The 26,263-nt window shown below is 43.1% G+C and overlaps 1 protein-coding gene across 1 annotated transcript in view; it reads right to left on the minus strand.

Annotated features, from left to right (window-relative positions):
- Positions 1-316: 316 nt before the first annotated feature.
- KCNK9 (potassium two pore domain channel subfamily K member 9) overlaps positions 317-26,263 on the minus strand; it is an 88,851-nt gene continuing 62,904 nt past the window's right edge. Inside the window, exon 2 of the mRNA XM_059858817.1 lies at positions 317-1,158. Within this exon, the coding sequence (XP_059714800.1) occupies positions 317-1,158 (842 nt within the window). The remainder of the gene's footprint in view (positions 1,159-26,263) is intronic.

Below are 26,263 nucleotides of genomic sequence, written 5' to 3' on the forward strand. Positions count from 1 at the left end.
AACCTGCTCGTGAGGAAAAAAGTTTGTTAGGTCAGGAGTGCCAGTGGCACATGAAGGCTCCCAGCTGTGTGTGCAACTTTGGATTTGGTACCCACTTCACGTCACCTTGAATCCTCTGACATCCACCAAGGGGGTAATGTAAGGCATACTTTGCTGGAACAGTAATAATCCATGCTTCATGCTCAAGAGCTGAGTCTCAGAGGAGGACTGGCTTGCTCTACTCCCTTTGGCCTCGCTCCGTCTCACTCAAGGAACGAAAAACCCAAAACAACAAAGAACTGGGAAAAACAAGGAAAGCAAAATAAGACAAATCCCTTTAAATGGACTTTCGCCGTTTCATCAGCCTGTGGTTATCTGTAAAGCTGTGCAACCCAGGTGAGATGGAGCTGACAGGAGATGGGAAAAGGCTGTTTTTTAATGTGCTTGGCGAGATCTCCTCTATCTTATAAGAGATGGAGTGAAAGTACTGGGGGTTCAGCTTCGAGCTGAACGAATTTTGGTGGGACACCACCCGGCTGGTGTACTCGTGGGACCTGTAACACATGCAGGAACAAACTGACTGAAGGTCTGTCACTTCGGCCTTGTAGCGCGGCCGGCCGTGCTGGGAGTCCTCTTGGATGTGGATAATCATGCTGTTGCGGTTCCCTGCCAGGGACGCCCGCTCCTCGGCATCCCTCCTCTCATCCTCACTGTTCATGGTCAAGAACCTGAGAACAACCAGATTTAGAAATGCCCCAATGACTGTCAACCCCACTAGAATGTACATAAAGCTAAAAGCCACGTAGAGAGGCTTCTTTTGAAGGGCCCCTTTGGTCTGCAGGGCCACATAGTCTCCAAACCCTATCGTAGTCAATGTTATAAAGCAGTAATAGTAAGCATGGAAAAAGCTCCATTCCTCGTACTGGGAAAAGGCTGCTGCTCCAATGCAGAGTGTCCCCATGCAGGAGAAGAAACCCACAGTGACCATGTTTTCCATGGAGACCTCGGTGCTCCTCATGCCGCAGCACTTTTTGATGCGTTTCAAGAGGTACTTGACGAAGGTGTTCATGCGCTCGCCCAGGCTCTGGAACATGACGAGGGTCAGTGGGATCCCCAGCACAGCGTAGAACATGCAGAAAGCCTTTCCTGCATCCGTCCCTGGGGCAGCGTGTCCGTAACCTGGGAGAGGGGGAGGAAACACACCACAGTCAGCAGGGCAGGGGATGGCCACGGTTCCCCCATCAAGCAAGCAACACAAATCACTCTGACACTGTCACAGACATATTTTCTGAAAAATCCTTTTGCTAGGATCTTTCCTCCTGAGAAGCTGGGAAGCTTCAGCTTCTCCATGTTTTGCTGCTTTGGAATGTGATTTGGAGAATTGTTTACCCAGCATGTAAATTGTTTTTACTTGATGACCGATGACAGCCAGCTGTGTCGAGGCTGTGAGCAGTCACAAGATTTTATTATTCTTCTCTAGCCTTCTGATGTTTCCTTTCTCCTTTCTTTAGTATAGTTTTAGTATATAATTTTCTTTTAATATAATATATATCATAAAATAAAAAATCAGCCTTCTGAAACATGGAGTCAAGATTCTCATCTCTTCCCTCATCCTGGGGACCCTCAAACACCATCACATGATGCCACAGCCAGATCCAAAGGGATTTGAAGGGACACTGCAGTCACACCATCTTCCCATATCTCCTCAACCACACCCTGTGTCTGAAGCAAACAAGGCACAGAAAAACAACGTTCACGCAGGAGTGGGAAAGGTGAAAGAATGAGCAACCCATTCTGCCTCAATGTTCTACCTCCACAAAGTTGAGTCTCCCAAACAAGGTTATATCACATTGATTACTGAAGATATTTCATGTCTGTTCAGTGTCACAGGCAAAAGTGGAAACTTTGGAAATAGATCAGAGAATCACAGAGTCACAGAATAATGAGGTTGGAAGAGACCTCTAAGATCATCGAGTCCAACCTACGCCCTAACACCTCAACTAGACTAGAGCACCAAGTGCCATGTCCAGTCTTTCTTTAAACACATCCTGAGATGGTGATTCTACCACCTCCCTGGGAAGAGCATTCCGTTCTTATTCTTTTGGTGAAAAATTTCTTCCTAATATCCAACCTATACTTTCCCTGACGTAGCTTGAGACTGTGCCCTCTTGTTCTTTCAGTGCTGCCCACTGGAAGAGACTGACCCCACCTGTCTACAGCCTCCCTTCAGGAAGTTGTAGAGAGCAATAAGGTCACCTCTAAGCCTCCTCTTCTCCATGCCAAACAGCCCCAGCTCCTTCAAACATTCCTCATAGGGCTTGTGTTCCAAGGATTTTCTCTGGGTGTTTTTGAGAGTAGTTGGTGTTGCTCTGTCCCAAAACCAGAGTATAGTGATGGCATCCAAATTTTGTGCCTGCTGACAGCATGGGGTTAACAACATCCACAGGCCCACCAGCCAAAGTAATTCCTTTTAAACTCTCCCATACTGAATAAACCCTTCTCCTAGACACCTAATGAAAGTGACTCATTGCTGGAACACCATAGGAATTTAGAGATTTAATGCCCATTCTACCCTTACTTACTGGAAGAATAAACAATTTACCAGTTTGTGCCATAATTTTACAGCTTTGACAGTATGGCAAAGGCAATTTCATTAGGATGGTTAACTAATCCAAGAATAGAGGATGTACCACATTTCAGAGCATAGTTTTCAGATGGTAAAATCATGGCTAAGCCTTTATTCTAAATCAAACCATAAGCTGTTTTGATTTTAGAATTATACCTATTCAGATTACATTGCTTTAAAAGTCTACATTTTTTACAGCTGAGATTTTAAAAGACTGTACCTAAGTCTCCAAAATGAGATGGCTGGGACCCACTTGGCCTTTGTGTCCATTCACCATGTGGGTACCACTATCTAGAGTCCCTTTACAGTCAGTGAGTAGAACTGTGTACTTCACAAGGGCAGTTCCTGTTGTGTACACAGAGATGTCTAAAAGAGGTCAGTGAGTTATTCCCAGGAGACAACTATTCCTCTACAATCAGTATAATAGAAATCTTAGGACAGAACTCTGTTCAAGATTAATATACCTACATTTATGTATCTGCACGTGTTCTATGTGTCCAAACTCCTGTCACAGTCAACCAAAATTCTATGAAAAAAGGCAGCAGTGAGTTATTTCACTGACCATCCCAAGTCTGGCAAGAAGAAATGACAGTTCTGACTGCTCATTGATCATGTTCATTAGGTCCCCATTAGACTGACTAGACATCTGTTGACCACAGAAGAATTTAGACACCCACAGCACTGGCAGACAGCTACCTGTAAACAGCCAAATGAAGATATCCTAATCATGATAGTCACCTTGAGTGACTGTCTCCAGTGCAGCTGCCTGCATTGGAGATACTGAGTGTTTAAATCAGTTTTTCCAGAAAGAATCAGCTAGCTTTATACCAGACCCCTGAGATATCAGGATATCCATAGATAGCTGGCAGATAAAACACAGGGCATTCAGCAGACACACACTCTTACAGATCTGAAGCTGGAGGATAATCCTGACATGAGATACCACTGAGGCAGGACCACTGAGGAGCCCTGCCCATCACTTTTAGATTCAGGTCATGGACCTGCTGTTCTGTTTGTCTAATTCTTTTTCTAAACTGTTGACACTGCACACCTCCTCAATCTCCTTTGGCAACAAATTCCCAAGTTACCTGCTATGTAAAAAAGGTACATTTTAATTTCAAGGATATCTCCTTGTTTCAGCTAGAACATCTTAGTTACAGAATTGAAGTTCTAAATCTTTCTTATCTACCATCTTCATGTTTTTAGCTAAACTCAGCTTTATCTCTGCTCTCAGCTTTTTCCTGTCTAAATTGAAGCCACAGCCTTTTTAACTCATATAGCAGAAGTCACATTTCCTTGATCATTTCCTTGTCCTTCTCTGGATCTTCTATAGCTCTGCCACCAGTGTTGAAGTGCAGAACCCAGAATTCTGCCTTCCTCTCAGGATGGGGCTGCATGTCAGAGTCTGCACTTTTACTAGAACTAAAATATGAACACCAGGAAACCTTCAAAATGTAAAGCAAGTGTAGACAAGGAAAATAAAACAAGAAAACCAGCAAGAATCCCCTTCAAAAAGCAACAGATTTCCTGTTAGGTCAGTTGGTATTTGTTGATGGATGGGTTGTGACAACCACTTTACAAAAGAAGCACAAAACTCAAAATAGGACGTTCTTTTCCAGGTTATAGAGGAAAGAGATTCACCTGTTGTATTAAGCCAGGTAGTCTGTTCATCATAAAAAGCAGTTTCCAAATTATCTGGAAAAGGAAGTGTCTTCACCAGATTGATGCTGGGTTAGTTCCACCTGACTGTCCCTCAATAAAGGCTATAATTGCCTCTCATTACTAAGATCAGCTTTTGAACTACAGGGGTGTTAATTAAACCAGGGACGTCTTCCTATTTCATAGCTTTAGTTACAGATGATAAAGAGAAGGAAAGTTTCAGAAAATGTGATTTTCCAGATGGTTGCAGAAATGGCAGTTGGTGGAAACAACTTTTACTTTGGGTTCTAAAAAAAATATTTGGAGTGAAGAAAGGTTTCTTTTGATCTCACTATATCCTCCTCATTAGATATATCCCCAAGAAACAGTTTAGGGACATAGTAAAACATTAATCTTATGTGCTTGCATGTTATCTCACAGTTTAATTTCTAAGATTTGTCACAGACTTTGTAATTATTTATTCTATAAGATACAAATATATCCATATCCCTGTTACAGATAGGGAAGCACAGACACCAGCAGGCTTTAGTTTCCCTCCAATTCACATACGTAGATAGAAAATCCAGAAATTCTGACTTCTACTCTGCCCCAAGTTATATTCACATTTCCCAATATCAGATAAATGTCTCTTACTGTATTTTCACCATGAATCTGGCATAAAGAAAAAACTTTATTAATTGAGCTGGAATAAGACTCTACAAATAGATTAATGTATAGAGGATTAGAGACACATATTTATCCTATACAATATGGCTTTAAGGAATAGACACCCTAGCCATTGCCTTAAACACTCTGAAATGAGGGACATGAAAATACACCAAACATAGACCTAACTCTCCATTACTTAAGCATTGCAGAACCTACCCAGCACTGTACCGAGTAATGGAAAACAAACTGCAGCAGTGCATGTTCTCTGAATATTTTTCAAATCGAAAACAAACCATTGCCTTCTGAACGTCAGAGACTGCCTCTGGGAAAAAGGGGAAGGTGAATAATTGCCAGAGGAAGAGGAGCACAAAGGAGCAATAATGCTGGGAAAGGACACAGGTCACAGAGTCAGTGTCCAGGGAGTTGGGTTTTACTTGCATCAAGTAAAGGCAGAAACAGAAGCAACTGCCTTGGTAGCAGATACCAGCTACCAAAATTCTTCCTGATTTCCTCTACACACATGTCACTGCCCTTTAGCAGAGTACAAAGAGATGGCTTTGTGTCATCATTAAGAAACACAAGGCTTAAAGAAAACCAGAAGCATTAATGATGACATCAGGGCTTCTCTCTCTTCTGTGGTGAAGAAGAAAGATCAAACAGAAGACCTTGATACTGGGTAACGGAAATGCATCTCTTAACAAGCCACAGAGCTGAGGTAAGAGTGAGAAAGGTGTAGATAGAGCTCTACACTGGACCACACCTGAACAAACACTGCCCATCCTACTCTAGTGTAGTAACTGGTTTGCTGAGGTACCACAGTACAGCAAAGTGACCACAGCAGGCAGCTTTGTCTGATGTTTAATGAGATATCATTTGAAAGATCAATGAAAGTCTAAATAACTCTCACTCTGATTGGAAGCAATGCCATTAGTACTCTTCCTCACTTTCAAATCCCATTTTCAAACCTGCTCAGGCTTTCAAGACCGAGCTCATCTGGGCTGGCACCAAGAAGAATAGCATGGCACAAAGAAATGTTTCAATGTTACTTTCTGGACTGTGCAGCACCAATACACCACAAAATTCATTTCCTCCCAGTCATGGAATAGCTGGGCTACAGACCTCAAGCAGAACTGCAGGAAGGTGTAGACAAGGGAAGAAAAGAATCACACTGTAAGGGGTAGCTCCAAATCAGTACCCTGTTGGGATCTTCCCTGTCTTTGGTTTTCCAGGCCTTGTCCTTTCTCTGATGAAAAACTCTCAAAGAACATGTGCACCTACATGAATTCTAGAAGAAAAAAAGAATTATTTTGTTGTTTGCCAGAGTGTATCTATAAAGGTCTGAAGAAAAACCACTTAGAACCTTCTTCAACACTTATTTTTCTATGGTGCCTTTCAGATGAGACACAGAGAGAAACTACTCATTGCAATTTCTATGAGGTCCAGCTGGGGAACACCCCAGTATATTTCTCTGGGTTGTATATTGACATTGTCCTGGTGTACCACCCTACAAGCAGAATATGCAGAGGAACTCTGTGCGCACCTACCCTGAATCCAACAGGGACCACAAGCAGAAGGCTGAGGAAGAGCAGCATAGGAATGCTACAATTACATGTGAGTTTTCCCAAAAAAATTCATGTACCAGCTTCATTATTTGGTGCTCAGAGATTTCTTAAGCCAGTTTTTGCTGAGTTTAGCAACACAAAATGGATTTCTCTTCCATGACGTCTGGCATTGTCCCTTCCATGTCTTTGACATCCTGTGGCAAGAAGGTTCATAGAATAACCATCTGTTCTCTTTAAAATTTGCCATTGCTCCTTTACTTCCCTTTCATTTCTATCATTTGATGGCAATGGTACCTCCTCTTATTTGGAAGAGACCAGAAACAACTATTCCCCATTCTCCTTCTTTGTGTCATTCATGATTTTATAGACCTTTTATCCACAAAAATGCCATGTTACATTCAGGCCCCAGGCAAGTACCTCTGACACTTTGAAGCCTCATGTGGACAGAGCAGCTTGCTGAGATCTACATCAGTGACTTCTGCACCACACTCAGCTGCAGGGTACAGACAGGTCCGTAACATCTGTCCTGTCCTCCAATACAAATTCCCTGAAATAACACTTTGCTTCTAGGGCAAAAAGAATCTTAAACAAATTAATGCTATGGTAATGATATGACTGCTCAGAATAAGAAAATCCATAACAAAAAGAAAACATCATGGGAAAAAATCCTGCATATATTCAGTGTGTTGCGTCTACATAGTAGCCATCTCCAACACTGCAAGGCAGTATCTACTCTAGCAAACTAAACTGGGCTCAAGTTCTGTCAGGGGAGATCTTTAGGTTAGATATTAGGGGGAAAAAAAATGAAAAGGAATGTAAAGAATTGGAACAGATTGCCCAGGGAAGCAGTGGAGTGTTCAGAAAACCTGGAGATTTGGCACTTGAGGACATGGTTTAATGGTAAACATGGTACTGGTGCTGGGTTGACCATTGGACTTGATCCTAAACATCTTTTACAGCCTTAACAATTCTGTCATTCTGAGAAAGAATTCCACCAGCAGCCCATGATGTCCACACTCTGTCACCAGCCCAGCCCATTGTGGTTTCCCCTGGAATAACCAGCACTGTCCTGGCCAAAGTCCATGCCTGCTCCACACATGGAGGGTAACACTGGCCAGGGTCCACTGGAACCAAGCACCCTCCTGCAGTACATGTGTTTATCTATTTCTGGCACTCAGGGTGACATCTCTGTTGGCCTCTGTGTCCCACAAAACACAGGTCCTGCTTCACTTAGTAGCACTGATAGAGCCTGCATGGGTTTTCTGAGCATTTTTCTGCATTGGGCTCTGTCAGAGATTGAGAGAGGTTTGTCTCTAAACAAACCTCTCTGCTTTGGTACCAGGCCAAGTACATGGCCAGTGTTAAAAAATAAAACCTGTGGCAGTGGTGAGTTAGTTGTAGGTTGTGTTCAGGCCAGAGTGTATCTGCAGAGCAGCTGAGCCTCATTCACATTCACATTCAATGTGCAACAAGTCTTGGATGTCTTGAATCTCAAAGCAATGCTCTACATTATTCATGAGGGATGCTCTGTTTCTCTTAGGAGGAGGTTTCTCCCTTCATTCATCTACTCATCATTCATCCCCATGATGGGCATCTGGGCCAGGAAAGGAATTAACTTCTCCATCCCTGTGACTCAAACCTTTCTTACTCATGCTGGCAGCAGCCCAGGCCAGGAGATAATGAAGAGAGGATAATGGCACCTGTTCTTCAGATGGGCAAGTGTAATTCAGATTAAAACATCTTCCTGATGTCACACACTTCACTTCAGAGGTTCATCTACATCAGAGAAACCACCACAAGGATCCGGCTGTGTCTCTGCTGAATTTGCTGCTCGTGCTTTCAGCTTTAAGCAGAGAGAAGAAACAACATGGCCTTTGTGGTGCAGATGAAAGAGATTTTCATCAGAGAGATACTTTATCTAGCTAACTGGCAGTAACTCATTCACCAGGACAAAGACTTTCTCCTGAAAGGTAATCAAGAGCTGCCTTTACCTGGATAAGAGCTGCTGTGTAGCTACATCCCCCTCCTGGCTCATGGGCATTGCTGACTGCTCCCTCTTCTCTCTCTCACATCTGGCCTCTCCCTGATCCTGCTGCCTTTCTCTTCAAACATCTCCAGGACCTCTTTGTTCCTTTATTCCCTTGTCAGCTGGTCTCTCTGTAGACTTCAGCTGAACAATCCCTCTTAGTTTTGCACATCCCCTTCCATGCTCAAAAGAGTCTCTAATGTCAGGATAAAGCATGGCACATGTCTCCCTACAGGAACACATAGGAATATGTGATAATATCATCTCCTCTTGTGAAGACAGGGACATCACAGGAGAGGAAAAATAATCTGACGTGAACAGTTGCAACCTCAGATCCTAAATCCTTCAACAAGCTTGGCATGGCCTCTCATCCTGGCCCATCCCTAGTCTGTTAAAATTGCTTCCATGTCCTGGCTGCAGAAGTAAGGTCATGCCACCTTGGAGATTGCACTCACTGCTTTGTTTTACATCAAACCTGCAGAAGATCTCCTGTTCTGGGTGGCAGGGATGCAACAGGCTTCCAGGGATTTTTTTCTCCCCACCACAAGGAAAGACTTCTTTTCTTCTTGGTCTTGAAACTTCTTGATCTGGATCTTGAAACTTGATCTTGAAACTTCTTGATCTGGATCAAACTTCCAAGATGTTCAGGGAAAACAGCTTCAAAATCACTCTGATGGGAGAGGCAGGCAAAGGCAATATGCAGCAAGGAAATGAGGAGGAAAAGGAAGAAACAGCTTCTCTCTCTGATCTCTGGGATCTGCTGAGCAGCAGGTGAAGACAGCCAAAGCCAGTCTTGCAGGTGGAAGGCCACTCATGCACGTTGTGAGGTGGGGCAGACAAGAGTTTGGCCTCAGGAGCTGCTTCTGCAGCAGTGGCTCCTGTGAGCTCACCTGGGATGCTGAACCTGCTGCATGTCAGCACAGCCAGCAGCAGACCTGAAGGACTCATCCAAAACTGATAAGACTGATAACTACTGCTGCCACTCATTCTTCTGCCACATTTCCTCACTCCCTCTGCTACCCTGGTCTGCAGCCTTCCCATATTATCTCCTTCCTTATGGAACCTGACACTCCTGCTCTGGAGCATTAGTGGTAGCAATTTTTTCCCATGGCTTCTCTTCCAGCCACACCAAGTTGCAGTAAATACTGGCATGGTGGATGCTCTGCATCACCCCAAATGCCTGTTGGCATCAGTTCCCAGCCCTGACCATTACCAAATGTGGCTAAACCGTGTTCCATTGGAAGGTTCAACTATAGGAAAAGTACTAAGAGTGCTTGGGCAACTGCCTAAGAACAGAGCTCTGAATTCTTACAGCCTTGATGGAGCAGGAACTGAAGCTATCAAGTGTAACAGCATTCAGGGCAGTCCTCTTGAGGGTGGAACTTGGGAAGACAGTTATGTTTCTCACACTGACTGAAATTACAGGGATCCAAAGGCAGAAATGTAGTGAAACACAGCCATGCTCATTTCTGATTCAGGGTAGGGATTAGGACTTCTGGTTTGGCTGGTTTCAGCTGGAGATCACATGTAATACAGTCAGGGGGTCTCTGTAAGAAGTAGACCCTCTTGAAGAGATTTCCTTTTGGATTCTCAAAGGATCAAGGCAAATAATGTATTCCAGTCCCTGCAAGGCTCTCAGTAAGGTCATGTTCATGAGACACTTTGGAGAATTGTGTTTCAGAGGTTCTCAGACTGCTTAGACCACACTTCCCTCCTCATTCCCTGCCTGGACTCCACCACTGGCATGCCCAAGGGATGGCCTCTCCTCTTCCCTGCTCGTTGCCTCCCTGGGGAGGTGAGGACACAAATCCATTCAGTTCCTTGGTGCAGAGCAGTTGGAGGTGCTGCTTATTCAGCACCCCTCCTGTCAGAGACTTGTGCCCCAGTAGTTTCAACATTACCCCAGGTGGAAAGATGTGGGGACTTCTTTGCTTCCCCTGCAAAAGATCTTGTATTCCTCCTGGACTTAGACCCCAGCAGGACACAGCTCCTCTCCCTTTGTTCCTGCAGACCTATTGTTTCTGCATAATGCAAAAACACAGATTTAATCACATTTGGGCATTTCAAACACCCACTGGGTTATGGCAGTAAAAAATAGGTTTATGGGTTTAAACCAAGGCTTAAAAAACTTTCATTTTTCTAATTAGTTCAGTGTTTTTCTCATATCTTGGTAAGGATGAGCCATCTATATCCATATCTCTGCCCATCTGTTTGTCCTCCACAATAACTTTGAAGCTGCTCACCAATTTCCACCACTTAGAAGAAACTGTAATGTGAATTTGATAGTGATCTGTTCTGCTGGGCCTGCCATCTGGTCAATCTGTGAATACACATAAAAGGGCCTAAAAATCAACACACCCATAGTGCAGGCTCAGCTGCAGGTGGGATCAGCTCCTTCTCTGGCCAGCTACTGTAAAGAAACAAGAGCTGGATGTCCTGCAAGGAGGGCTGAGATGTAGAGGCAGGGGAGAAAACTGCAGGAATAAGATGTCTCCATCACCTTATAAAACAGCCTGTGATGGAAATCTGCCTGCAAGGATGAAGATGCAAGTCAGGGTTCAAGAGAACTTGGGATGTTTTTGAGTTTACAGGAAACCAGACTTGACTACTGCTGCTCATCAAGGAATATCTTGTTTCTAGCAAAAGACAAAATTTGGAAGACAATGCTTTAAAAAAAAACCCCAAATATTTGAGATATCTGTGTTTATTTGTGTTTGTTATTGTTTTACCTTTGAATATGAATATTTCCTTTTTTTTTTTCTGTTTAAAATTTACACTATAAAGTGGTTTACTAAAAAGGTAAATAAGAGAAAGTGGAAAACTTCAAATGGCCCCATGAAATCACAATCTTCTTGCTCATCTATCGGACACAGAAGATCTGATTATCTCAAACCTCCTCTTGTTGCACTTAGCTTCTATTTTTACTGCTTAGATAGGAGATGTCTGCAGTCCCTGGCATTTCTTTTGAATAAGGTAACAGAGCAGCTGAGGTAATTTCCACCTGGTTTACCACTTCCCAAGAAATCAAGGATGCCAACACTCACCAGTTCATTTTGTAACAGATAGAACTGTATCTCAGCTCATCCTTAAAATTTCCTGTGCTTCAGAAAAGAGGCTGGAAAGAGAGGAGAGATTCCTCTCCAGCTCTGTGAGGAGACAACCATTTACGCAGCAGTGATTCTGGTATACCAGATTTGTGTCTGGTGTACCATTCCTGACTCCTCCCAAAACCAACAGCAGCTCTGTGCTGGATTTCCAGCTGGGCAGCAGTTGACAGCTGACTTCTGAGTCAATATTTTCTCATGAGCTCTATTTTTGACTGTCCCTGCACTCTTCTTCTGCCCTTCCTCCTCTCTGTTTGGTTCTCTGAATCAATCAGAGGACAGACCTGAGGCTCACATCATATCTAGTCCCAAGACAAATCATGCCCAGAACAAGTTCTCAATCTGAAGAAAATCATTGCAACCACTAGGAAAAGACTTTATCAGGTCATGTTATCCATTCCCAGGGGATGGCATATGATTGTTCCTTACAATATATTCTCCAGGGCTTTGTCCAGTTTTGTTTAAATGATTGAAATAACAGGGTTTCTGCTCTCTCCCTTAGGAAATTGTTGCCCTGTCCAGTAGATCCAGCTACCAGGAAGTTCTTTTTTGATACACAGCCTGTACTTTTCTTTTTCTATTCTGCCTTTTATGACATTGTACTTTTGTAGCCCTCAATCCAACACCCCCATTTCTCTCCATCATTGCTCATTCCTTTATACTTCTTGGAGATAGTCACAGCTTCATTCTTTAGTTAATATTAGTTATAAACAGAGCTCTTGGAGGCAGAGTCCTGCAGCAAGAAAGACAAAAGGCATTCTACAACACATATTCATGTATATATATTATTCATCATTTTTCTCTTTAGAAGCAGTTCCTTATATGACCACTTCTATTGCCCTTGTCTGCGACCACTCTTGCTCTTCAAAAACTTTCAGGATCTTTGCTAGAGCTGTGTGCAGCCTTTCTAACTGCAGAACTGTGGTATCAGGGTTATCAGTTCCCTGGACTGCAAAATATTATCCTTTTTGCATAAGTACATGTGACTGACCATCACTGTAACATTATATCCTCACTGCATAGCAAACTTTACTTGATGCTGTCATTTCTTTACATCACAAAGGCTTTTTGCACTCCATGGATGTGAATGCAGTAAGCATTTTTTCCTTATTCACCGATATAAATTGACTTATTGGGCACTTTTAATACTTTTTTGTAACTTATTTTTGTTGCTCAGTTTATTGGTAATGACCTGAGTCTTCTCCATGAGGGGGGAAGATGAAGGACGCACCAACTGCAGAGCTGGGAGGATGATCCAAACAGCACTCTGAGGGAACAGGGGGAAATACATCAAGAAGAAGCACAGGGAACCATGTCTTAACAAAAGACCAAAAATTAATGAGTTTCTTCTATGTTGTGATGATAAAAAAGAAGCATGAGAAATTTCTGATTCTACTTTTTTCAAAGAATTACTTCTTCTCAAGCTGTCAGGTCTGAGTCTTTGCAGGGTTAGCAGGATCCTGCTCTCAGCTGTCACTCTGACACTGCCAGGGCTTGAGAAGCTGCATCTGAACAAAAACCCTGTTAAACAAATATTACCAAAGGCCAGCACAGAGCAGTGACTGAGATCAATAATGACATAGCACCCACGTCCTCTGAAGCTGTGACGTCACTGTCCAGTGCAGTTCACAGAGTAATGTTCATAAATCCGTGTGAGATCAAATGCTGCCAGGTCTGCTAAAACACAGCACACCCAGCAAGAGACAGGGAGGACACTCAGGAAAGTGGTTCAGATGTGTTTGCACTGAAGTAAAAACTCCCATTTTTCCTTATAGAATTTTCCTCTTTGTGCAGCTAAGGGACACACAAGAGCACAGACAACTTGCCATGAGTTTGCTCATTGATCTGTTTCAATTTTGTGCCATTTTTCTACTGCAGATTTTTCCCATGTGGAAGATAAAAAAAGAGTATTTTTCCAACTTAAAAAAAAATATTAGTAGGTCCATGGTGTTTTAAGCAGATTCTCCTTTCTGCTGTTGAGGAGCCAGGACTTTCCCCATCTTAAAGGGAAGCTAAAGGGCGGGTTAGTTATTCCCACTGTGCTTAGGTTCAGTCCCTGATAGAAAAACATGCCAGCAAATCAATTTAGAGACACAACTTTGTCTAGATCAGAGCTTTCTTTTTTTCAGTCAAAGTTATACAGATACAAGATTGCTTCTTCCAGGGAAGTCTCTGTGTCAGCAGGTGAACAGCCGAGTCTGAAATAATCAAAAATTCCTCTTTCCTCTCCTTTGCTTGTGATTCTCTGTACCTTAATGACCACAATAAGAAATCAGCCAGAATGACACAAGCTTTCCTGCTTCTAGAACTTTGCAATCATAGACTTCTTTACATCAGTTACAGCATTTATTGTACCCCTCTCTGAAGAAAAGCATCCCCAAATATATCTTCTGAATCTGGCTGGCTGCAGTTTTGGCCAAGGTTATCTCCCCTGCAGACACTCTAATTTTGAAACAGTTTTATTAATTGAAACCTAGCTTTAATGATCTAGCAGCAAAAGTCAGTGGAATCTGTTGTCATTTCTACCATTACCTCACATATAGGCTACATAGTGATTCTATTGGATTTATAGATAGACTTCAGTGAAAGCACTATATGGATGTCATCAAAAAAAAAGAAAAAACGATGCTCAAATGCTTTGGGTTCAGTTTCTTTTACCAAGGTACATGTTTTGGTTTGGTTTGGTTTTTTTCTCTTGCTATTTTTTTCCCCCCAAAACACCTTATGCTTGAAAATAAAAGCAAAAAGAGATGCCTCAATTATCCTCTACAAATTTTAAAGTCTGTTCTGTCAGTTATCTTGAAAAACTGAAATCATTCAATCAAAACTTCTGTGAAGGAAGAAGTTAAATTCTGATTGAGAAAGCATTGTTTGAAGCTGAAACCAAAAAAGGTAATGGAAATATATTGCCCGATGGTACTGTCCTGTCCAGCTTTCAACTGAGCCAGTAGTAACTTTGAGACACATCTGTCCTTGTGCTTTAAAGACAGAAGACCTGAGCTAAAACATGAAGGTCAAAGTTTTGCACCATTGTTCAGCTTTGGCTATGGGAAGATTTGCTGGAATTGCTGTATCAGGGTAATCACACCAGCCTAACTCACTGGGCTGGCACTTTCAAACAAAGCAACCTCATACATTTTTCTGATAGCAGCTTTGATCTCACAGAAGCAAGGACACTCCAGGAGCAGAGAGACCTTGGTACCTTTCCCCAAAAAGACAAAGCCAAAAGCAGTTCTCATGGGATGCTGTTCCAGGCATCAGAAACTGCCCAACTAAAGTCAGGAAATTGAGCCTAAGAGATATTAAACCCAGGACTTGAGCTCATTGTGCATTGAAAAGCTCCTTCCTAAAAAGACAGAGGTACACCTCAGTTAGGGCTCCGATCTCCACTAATCAAGCTGTAAGGCTGTCCCTAAACTCACTGCTCTTACAGCTAAAAGTTTTCTTGTTTTCAATCCAAACTTGTTCAAGGTCTGATTCTTCTCATGAAAGTTTTCAGCTCAAACAGCAACCCACCCAATTTGCCTTTCCTACAGACTAATAAAGATGAGCCATATCTCACCAGCCTTGTTTGTTTGTGTGTTTTTTCCAAGGAGGAATAAACCAGTCGCAGCTAGTCTGTTGCATTAGACAGGGTCACTTTGATAGCATTTTGCACCTTTCCAGCTTGAATTCAATTTACTTGGACATCAACAATCCAAATTTAGATACAGAGCCACAGAAATTCAATGCTGCATTTGTACAGACTTCAAACTGTATTTCATACAACTTTAGACAGCTCTTGTATACAGCACTGACACAAAACCTGAAATGAAGTACTGTATCTCACACCTACCTGTCCTTGGTTCGTAGCTAAAAATCCATGGGATCTTATTTTGTCTTACAGTGATGAAAATAGAGTAATTTTTCTTGGTGTCTGTGAACTCACAGCGCTGTAACTCAAGTACACATGACTTCATGATTTAACCAGAGGCAAGCACGAGCTAAGTGAGCTAAGCTCCATGTAGCATTAAACAGATGGATGCTAAAAAGAAACTTTCCATATACTGCAAGCATCTTTCCCATGAAATGACCCATGAAAAGCAGGATGGGGTTCCTGTGTGATACTGAGTCCTGAAGCTGACAGACATGTCCCAGTTAGTTATTCTAAAAGTGCACCTGTTCAAACTCCTCAACACATTTCCAGTGCCCAGAAAACCTTTTTGCTGAGACCAGTCTGAGCTCTTTCACCTCCCCTTTTATTTCTTTGTTGTTTGCAGACATCTACCTTTTCCCCACCAGCCCTGACAAGCACAGCAAGCAGAGAGATTGCAGGAGGCAGCAGAGTGAGACACCATTTAATGCACCTGACTGGGCATAATCAGAGCCATCCATCACTTCTGTTTTCTATTCCCAGCCAAAAGGAATAGTCAAACTGAGTGGGAAGAAATGGGAAGTCACTTAGAAAAACTTCGTCAAACCCCTCACTATTTATCTTCTGCTGTGTGAAAAACAATGACCTACTATATTATTTTAATATCATAACCAGTGTTTTTCATTTTATTTCATCACTGAACTCCTCCATACAAGGTGGCTCACTAAATCAGACTGACAAAGTACTTCATGGAAGATTTCTGAGCAGTCATAAACATCATTTACACAGTTTTATACCTGAGAACCTCCGTTGTGATCCAAGACCCTGCAGTGGCAGGGGCTATATAAATGACACATGAGATGGTCCCTAACTATTCACAATTCTGCTCTGACACACAGAATTACCATCTGCACATTCCAAGCATGGATACCAGAGAGGGAGAAGGCCTAGACAAGAATACAAATCAGTCTAAGAGTTTAATATCCCCCCCAAAAAAGGGCTTTGCAATGGGAGAAGTTATTAGTCTATTCAACACAAGAGAAAAACCACTTAGAAAGGCTTTTTCATAAAATCACATAATGGTTTGGGTGGGAAGAGACCTTACAGATCATCTCATTCCAATCCCCTGCCATGGTGAGGGACACTTTCCACTAGATCAGGTTGCACAGGACCCGATCAAACCTGGCCTTCATCACTTCCAGGTATGCATATCCACAGCTTGTCTAGGCAACATTTTCCAGTGCCTTACCACTCTCACAGTGAAAACTTTATTATTAATATCTAATCTAAGTCTTAGCTTAAAGCAATTCCCTCTTGTCCTATGTAAAACTTTTTTGACTAAAACATCCTCCAGAATTATTCCTGTTAAGTGATTTAAGTCTCTATTTCAGCTTCACTTGCAGGCTTTGAAGCTTATATAAATAAGGAGCAGCACTGCTGAGGGTCTGCTGGAGACCTAAAAGGCATAATGTCCCTCCACTTGTTCCATGCATCTCCAAGAGGCCTGAATTTACAGTGGGATTTATTTATCATTCCATGCTTGTCAGTCTGGGATTTGAGCTGCAAACACATGCCCAATTTTGGACTATCTGTAAGTTTATTAGAATGGTCTTGTGGAAGTCAAGTTTCCTCAACTGCACATTTCTGGGAATCAATATATGTTATCATGTGGTGGGTTGACCTTGACTGGCCACAAAGTTGCTTTCTCACTTTTCCTCAACAGAATAGGGGGAAAAAGTAGGATTGAAAAATCTGTGGTTTGTGAGGACAAGTTGATTGATCAAGAGTTACATTGACGGGCAAAACATGCTCAGCTTGGGGAAGAGTATTTTCATTTGTTGCCATTTACTCTCTGACAAGGTCAGTGAGAAAAAAGGCAAATCCGAAAACCCCTTATCCCTACCTCTTCCTTCTTCCCATTCTCAACTTCAGTCCTTCATTCTCAACTCTTCTCTCTCCTCCTCCTCTCCCAATTTGACACGAGGGATGGAGATTTGGGGTCGTGGTCAGTCCATAACACTTTGTCCCTGCCACTCCTCCTTGTTTACATTCTTACCCTTGCCCCAGGCAGAGGGTCCCTCCCATGGGATATGATCCTTACCAAACTACTCCAGCCTGGGTCCTTTCTCTGGGCTGCAGCTCTTCAAGAACTGCTACAATGTGGGTGCTTCCCACAGGGCACAGTCCTTCAGGAACAGAGTGCTCCAATGTGGGTCCCCAGGGCCACAGCTCCTGCCAGCAAACCTGCTCCAGCATGGGCTCCTTTCCATGACATTCCTGCCAGGAATTTCTGCTCCTGTGTGTGTCTGCCAAGGGCTACAGTTTCCTTCAGGGCAAATCCCTCTGCTCCAGCAGAGTCCTCCAAAGTCTTCAGGGTGGATTATCTGCTCTGGAGTGGCTCTCCAAGGGCTGCAGGTGAATCTCCGCTCCCCCATGGGCATCCATGGTCTGCACCAGAAGGATCTTAGCTCCGGGACCTGGAGCACCTCCTCTCCACCCTTCTGCACTGACCTTGGTGTCTGCAGAGTTGTTCCTCTCTCATATTCTCTCTCCTCTCTCACAGGTGCTGTCTGGCATTTTTTACCCTTTCTTATATCAAGGAGATATCACCAGCATTGCTGATGGGCTCAGCTTTGGCCATGGTGGGCTCCATGTTGGAGCTGCCTGGAGCTGACTCTGTCCAACATGGGGACAGCTCCCTGTGTTTTCTCACAGAAACCACCCCTGCAGCCAAAATCTTTCCACATAAACCAGATACAGACCAATAACTATTTTATATTTGCTTGGTTGCTTGCTTGCAACTCTTGGAAGTAATAACTTCACTTTCACACTTGCTACCTCATTCATTGATGGGTCTCAATTTGCCTTGCAAAGCCACAAACAGCTTGATAGAGCTGTTGTCAGCAGCTTCAAGTGCTCACACTGAGTCTGAAGCTGTTCCTGAGTCTTGAAGACTTCTGACTCCCCAGTTGTGTAGCAGCAGCATCATTATAAGCCTGGCAATCTCTGCAGAGGACCAGCTCTCAGCTTCAAAGAGCCTGTCCAAGGGAGAAGAGTCCAGTAAGCACCAGCACAGCTACTGGGTAACCAAGCTGCTTTCCTTACCAGGCAGACAATGACATGGCCTAAAGACAGAAGCTGAACATTTCCTTCAAAACAACAGCATCAGAAAAGTCTTTGACTACACTGAGTGTCAGATTTCTGTACTCATTGGCTTGATTCTCCCATCAGTTCCTTTCAATTTCATTTCCACACTTCACCCATTTTGGTGCTCATATCCATTCCTCTTCCTTTCCTGCTCCACCAATAGATCATGCCATTGCTGTTCTCATGCCTTCACCCTGCTTGTTTCCATTTGCTGTTATCACCTTTTTGGTTCTGTTTTCCTCCTCTCTGTCACCCACTTTCATTCCCATCTGCCCCTTTTTCATTCTCCTCTGTCTTAATACAGCAAACACCTGCCTCCAAAGGCAGTGCACAATATTTAAGAGAACTCCTTAACCTGTAACCACCTGCAACAGTTCTCCTGTGATGATAATTGCCAACTATAAACCATCAGCCTTATCTCAGCCATCAAGCTAATTCTGGCGTGGGGCATTATGAAATTAGCCTTTCTTGGCAAAGCTGCTGGCCTTTAGCTTCCACAAGAAGACAATTAAATGGTATTTGTGCAGTCAAGCTACAGCAAAGCTAAGAGGGGACAGACATCAGGAAGTTATTAGATTAGGAAGTAAAACAACTACTCCTTGGTTAGATCAAGCATTCAAACACATTGTATAATATTTCAAAGTCAATACAGGCAAAACAAAACCTCTCAGGCACTTTGCCTCCTTCCCTCCCTCCTTATCTAGGCTGTGAGGAAGCACATATAATAATAGCAAATGAGGAAAGTCATTACCAGACCTCCAGATTTTGGGTTTGTTCACAAGGTTACTTGTGCCATGCTGGGTTAACTCAGTGGGGACTCCAGAGCACAGACACAGCTTGAAGTCCTTCCTAATTAAATACACACACACACACCAGAATCAGAGCTCTTTCTTCACCCCAGGGCAGGATCTTTGGCTCATGTAAGTCAGCAGAATGCCCTGAGGAGCTACTTTGATTTATATTAGCTAAAAATCCAGTCTCAGAGCCTCTGTGCATAAGAGGATGTTTTAAAATAACTGGTGAGTATCTGAGCTTTAAGAAGCCTTCTCACACACAGATTTACACCCTGCAGACAGGCACTTGTATGTGCATCAGTGGTAGCTCAACTTTTACCCCTTCTTCATATCAGCTTTTGATTAGAGGTGGGCAATGCTCTGAAGCTGGTGTCCACAAGCTCCATCCTGCTGGGGCAATCACCCCTTCATGCAGTGATACAGTCCAAAGGAAACAAAATCAAGCAAATTTGCTGGGCATGCCCTACTTTGTCTTCACAGATGTCCCCCTAATCATTGCATTTGGCATGATTTTGGAGAAAAGCAATAAAACATAAACCAGTTTCTACTCCCATATTTTTTTTTCCCAGAATCTGTGACAAGGCTTGCTCATATAAGTTAGAAAAGTTAAACAATTGCTCAGCACCTTTTAAACACCTGTGCCATGTCAAAAGTTAAGCAGTAATATCACCATCGGGGAAACAGGGATCCTAATGAGGTTCTTCTTTAGTGGAAAGGAGGTGAGAGACACCAGCTTTAGGGTAGGATCTGCAGTCCTTTGGAGTCTGTCAAGGCCAAGTGTCCCAGGCACTCAAATCATTACACAGTGAAAACACATCCTCTGGGAACTGGGTTCAACTTCTGACAACCCACACAAGGTTTACGTGTGAATCCTGCTCAGCACAGCTCTGTTTCTCCACCCACCCACGGCCAAAGGAGCAGACAGGCTTAATTTACTGCTCTTTAAAAACAGATGCTGGCCTTCAATTTATCTCCATCAAAGGAAAAAAATACCCAAGCTCCTCAAATGAAGTGCCCTGCAGGATTTTGCCTGAGCAAATGTGAGATGGAGATTTGACAATAAAAAAGACATTCCATTTGTCTTATTAGTGGCTGACTACTGTGGAAGGTGTTCAATCAATTAGACTGATCTTGGCCTCCTGAATTATTGATAGAGAGAGCTGGATTACACTCTAAAATGCTTTTAGTTTAATTGCCCAACCCATCATTGCTTCATTTTCCTTTTCTTATGTATATAAATTTATTTTTGTTGTTATTTTGTTATTTAACAAAAGCAGTTTGCCAGTAGCTGACTCTGGCTCTTTGCTGTTGTTGGAGGGAGCGAGAGCCAAGGGACCAGTGGGCAGGGAACAGTGCCAGCATCCCCAGAGACCAAGTGGAACCTGGGGGGAGAACAGTGGCTTGGTGAGAGAGACATGCAGGGGAGTCAAGGGGGCTCCTCCTTCACTCATGCCCATTCTGTGCATATTAAAACTCTTGGTCCTTTCCCATTCCTTTATCATCATACACCAGCTCCTCTTCGCTTTCCGCCTACTTTCCTTCCCTTGCCTTGCATGCAGAGTCATGGAATCACTGATCTTGGAAAAGATCAAGTCCAACCTTCAACTAAATACCACGGTTCCCAGTAAACCCTATCACAAAGGGACACATCTATTTGGTGTTTGAACACTTCCAGGAATGGTGACTCCACCACTTCCCTGGGCAGCCTGTTCCAGTGTTTAACTACTCCTTCAGCAAAAAAAAAAAATACAAATATCCAACTTGAACCTCCCCCTGGTGAAACTTGAAGCAACTTCCCCTCGTCCTATCGCTGGTTGTGTGGGAAAAGAGCCCAACTCCTCCAATTCCCATCAGGAATGCAACAGAGCACAGGACTGCCTTGGCCATGGCACTATCCTCAGCACCATTTGGGTGCCCAAATGGCTCTTCTTACCCCATCCTGACCAGGACTGTACCCCCCAAAATTTCTTAACTTTCCTTTCTCATTACCCCTTTCTACTCTCAATACCTTCCAGCCTCTTCTCGTGCCCCACTCCTCATCAGTTCTTAGACAGTGTCCTCCTTTTCCCAGGCTGTGCACACCATCTCTTGCTGAGACACCAGGACATGAGCAGAGACAGAATCTCTGTGCTCAAGAGTGCTCCATATTTTATAGATTAAGAACAGGTTAAATGCCTATAAAGCATGATTTCCTGCTACTCTTTTGCAGGCTAATGTAAAGTAGTGAGAGAAGCACAACTGGAGTTATAAAAACATGGAAGTTTTTCACAGTGAGAGGGGAAAGAGCAAAATATGATGACATGGTAAAGGACATAAAAAAAGAAATTAAATGGGCAGAGCAAAGAGAGCAGAAAGAGAAAGGAGGATATGAAGAAAGAGGGGAAAAAAAGGGAAAGTAAGAAGGAAATAAAAAGATGAGGGAAATTTGCCCAATAAAAATGGCAGATATGCAACATGGATGCTTGGAAGGACAAGAATTCTGGGTACTAGAAGTGAAAGAGTATTTTTGTGACAACAGGAACATGATATGGTCAGTACACTGGGCTGAGGGATATGATCAGAGAGAGAAATAAAGGCACTAACCAAAGCTGCATAGCAGGTGAATAACACAAGTGAATAAAGCTCATAGGGGTTCAAAAGATGAGACCATGCACATAACAGGATCCATCTGAATATAATTCCTTTTCCAGGAAGTCATTGCAGATCTCAGCCACTGGATCCAGACCTGCTATGAGATCTCTTGGAAACCATTTGGAAGACAAATTCTGGGAAATGTGTCATTTTGTGTTTTTCTAGATGGCAAGTGAAGAATTACTGTTATGAGTGATACTGCAGCTCAGCCCTTCCTGGATACAATAGGCAATAGATATATTTCCCCCTAAAATATCATCAGAACCAGCAAAAAGCAATTTTATTTTAGACTTGGTTTAGATCTCAATGGAAAAGTGTGTGATCAGATGTTCACTACTATTGTTGAAATTTAAAGCAAAAACAGGTATGAAAGTCCATAATTTCTGAAGCACAAGGTTGAAGAATCAAAGGGATTAGTAACTGAGTCACTTGGTATTAAGAATGCAGAGACGGTAACAAAGGAGCTTGAGATTTCTCCATGACAAATTCAAAAGAATACCAAGATTAGAGTATAATAATGCTTATTGCAATACATCTTGCAATTTATTGCAAGATTACAGTAATACTTATTGCAAAGGAAGAATTGGCAGGGACATTTAAGTGGAGTGGGAAAAGGATAAATCAACAAATCCATGTCCAAGTCTTTATATGTAGGAATAATATGACAATTGTCCAAGAAACATTAAAACAACAGAAGAGGGCTCCTTAGATATGTAAGGAAAGAAAGTATCTGAGTGACAAGGGTAGGATGAGTATGAGCTATACATTAGAATAAAGCATTGTTGTTGTTTCCAGCAGAAAGAAATTTAATTATTGCTGGGAACTGGTAACAAGTCCTGAAAAACTCCCCATGTTCTTAAATGTATAACCTTAATATCCCTATGAAAGAAAAAGAAAGGAAAGAAAGAAAGGAAAGAAAGGAAAGAAAGGAAGAAAGGAAGAAAGGAAGAAAGAAAGAAAGAAAGAAAGAAAGAAAGAAAGAAAGAAAGAAAGAAAGAAAGAAAAAGAAAATTTCAGGTGTGTTTCTTATTGTACTTCAGTGAGATTAATTAATATGCTCCACAGGGAATCCCTCATGAAAATGAGGAATCTCAGATCTCTGCAGGCTGCAGACAAGGGACAGTGGTTGGGCAACTGGCAGAAGTGCCAAAGCCTTGCAGGGAAGAGGTCCCATCCCTGCAAGAACATGTGGAGTTACTCACAGTGGGGCTGATTTTAATTAATATTTCCATTACTGGGACAGAAGCAGGATGCCAGGGATAAGATGAGCCAGATAGCAAGCCATGAATACTTGTGCAGTAAAGGAGGGGTCTGTGGCTGATTCCACCAAAAAGAGAAGTTGGAGCACTGGGGAAGTTTGCCTGATCACCAAACACCCCTGACCATACAGAAGGTGTCTTTGGGGGGCTGCCAGCCCCTTTCCAGGGGGTTCCCACAAAGAGATAAATTGTGTGGAAACAAGGAGATGCTTTGCTTACATCAAAGCATCCCAGAGAAGGATTTCATTCACCGTAAATCTCCTTTCTCAGCACTGTCAATTGCAAGGGTCTAGGCTGTTCTTGCATTTAATCCCCCTGATTGCCATCAGTCCCATTTTACCATGTTTTAAGCACAGAACTGAGTTTAAATGCCCTTTGAAACTACTGCAGTGTCTCCTCCTGTCTAAACTTGTCTCTGCCTGAGTTTGATCAGTGCTAGGACACATCCTGAGAGATTCAGTCTCACACTGTACTGACCTTGGCCATTGCCTTGGGCCAAGGAACACGAATCCTAGCAACACCACCAGACTTGGGTTATCCTCAGCCTTTGCGGTCCTGTTATACCCCAAAGGTTGGTGCTTGTTCAGGTCTCAGATCCTGGTGAATTCCCAATTCTGTACATTCTTCATGGCAGAAGTGCAGAGATGGCAATTGCTTTGTCCTGATGAAACTTCCTGGAAGCAGAACAGACTCTGCATTCTAAATTTGAGGGGGGAGTGCAGGTATCTGTGGGACTAAAGCCATTTGAAATTTTTCTATATAATAGATAATATATTATATATATTTGGGAATAGTATATCACAGCTTGGAGAGGTGTGTTCTTTTCTGGGTAAAAAAATTGACCAGATGGCTGGGCCTAGAAAGTGGTGGTGAATGGAATCACATCCAGTTGGCATCTGCTCACTTGTGGGGATCCTCAAGGCTCAGAACTGGGACCAGTCCTGTTTAATATCTTTTTCAATGATCTGGACAAGGAGATCAAGTTCTGAAAACCTACCCTCAGTAGGTTGGCAGATGAAACCCCATTGGGCAGGAATGTTGATGTCCTGGAGGGTAGGAAGGATCTGCAGAGGGATCTGGACAGGCTGGATCAATGGGTTGAGCCTAACAGGATGAGGTTCTGACCTTGTTTCAGCTGGGATTGAGTTAATTTTCTTTCTAATAGCTGGGACAGTGCTGTGTTTTAGATTTAGTATGAGAATAATGTTTATAACATGCTGATGTTTCAGTTGTTGTTAAACAGCGTTTGCCCCAAGTCAAGGACTTTTCAGTGAGTCTTGCTCTGCCAGGAGCAGGTGCACAAGAAGCTGGGAGGGAGCAGAATCAGGACAGGTGACCTGAGTTGCCCAGAGAAATATTCCACACCATGGAACATCATGCCCACTTTATTAATTGGGGGAGATTGGCTGTGAGGCACTGGTTGCTGCTCAGGCACTGGCTGGGCATCACTCAGTGGGTGGTGAGCAATGTTGTTGTGCATCACTTATTTATATTGAGTGCTATTTCTCTCTTCCTCTCCATTTCATTACAATTACAATTGTAATAATTGCAACTTCATTACAATTTTTATTATTATTGTAGTTGTTCTTATGATTTGTGCTGTTATTACATTTTATTTTGTTTCAATTACTAAAGTGTTCTTATCTCAACCCATGAGGTTTACCTTTTTTCCTTCATTCTCCTCCCCACTGGGGTGGCAGGAGCAGGGGTTAATGAGTACCTGTGGGGTACTTAGGTGCCAGATGGGGTTGAACCATGACAAGGTTCAACAAGGCCAATGCCAGGTCCTTCCCTTCAGTTACAAGAAGGCCCTGCAGTGGCCCAGGCTGGGGCAGAGTGGCTGGAAATCTGCCCAGCAGGAAAGGACTTGGCGGTGCTGGCTGACAGTGGCCAAATGTGAGCTGGTGTGTGCCCACGTGGACAAGGAGGAGGGTGGCATCCTGGGCTTCTGTGTCAGCACTAGTGTGGCCAGCAGGACCAGGGCAGTGACTGTCCCTCTGTGCTGGGCACTGGGGAGGCCACACCTCGAATTCTTGGGTCAGTTTTGGGCATCTCACAACAAGAAAGACACTGAGGGGCTGGAGTGTGTCCAGAAAAGAGAACAGAGCTGGGAAGGGTCTGGAGCACAAGTCTGATGAGGAGCAGCTGAGGGAGATGGGGTTGTTCCACCTGGAGTAAAGTAGGCTCAGGAAGGACCTTCTGACTCTCTACAACTCCTGACAGCAGGTTGTAGCTGCAGGTTGGTCTCTTCTTTCACCTAACAAGTGTCAGGACAAGCAGATGTAGGCTAAAGCTGTGCCAGGGAAGGTTTAGGTTGAGTATTAGGCCACATTTCTTCAGGAATTGGAGGAGGCTGCCCAGGGCAGTGGTTGAGTCACCATGCCTGGAGGCATTTAAAAGAGTATAGATGTGGCACTTGGGGACATGGTTTGGTGTTAGGTGTTGGCAGTGTTGGGTTAACAGACTGGATGATGGTAGAGGTCTTTTCCAACTTAGATGACGCTATGACTCTATTAATCTAGTGATAAAGAAGAACCTGAATGAATAAATGAATGTTTGGTTAATAATTACATAAGTATATTTTTTAAAATTTAGCTTTAAAGAAAATGAACTACATTCTCCCGAGCATCTTTCAAAATCAAGTATGACTCCCTTCTTACTGGGTTGGGGTTGAATTATTTTATATCATGGGGGAATCCACACACAAATATAAATTCTTTTTTTTAGCATTTAATTTGCAAATTGAAACCCTGATCTTGGCGCAGCACTCCAGCAGAATTCACCAAAGGATCCCTCTGCAAAGCCAGGTGTAATGAATGCAGCTTGGTGTCACCACGTGGCAGTGCAGCCCTGTCATTGTGACACCTCCTTACAGATGAAGCTCCCCGAACATCCATATCCACACTCTTACCCTGAGAGCACACAAAGAATCCTGACACAGACCTAAACTCCTCCTTGTGCTTGAAATATCATGG

Source organism: Haemorhous mexicanus, chromosome 1, assembly GCF_027477595.1.
Source record: "Haemorhous mexicanus isolate bHaeMex1 chromosome 1, bHaeMex1.pri, whole genome shotgun sequence".
Classification (NCBI taxonomy): domain Eukaryota; kingdom Metazoa; phylum Chordata; class Aves; order Passeriformes; family Fringillidae; genus Haemorhous; species Haemorhous mexicanus.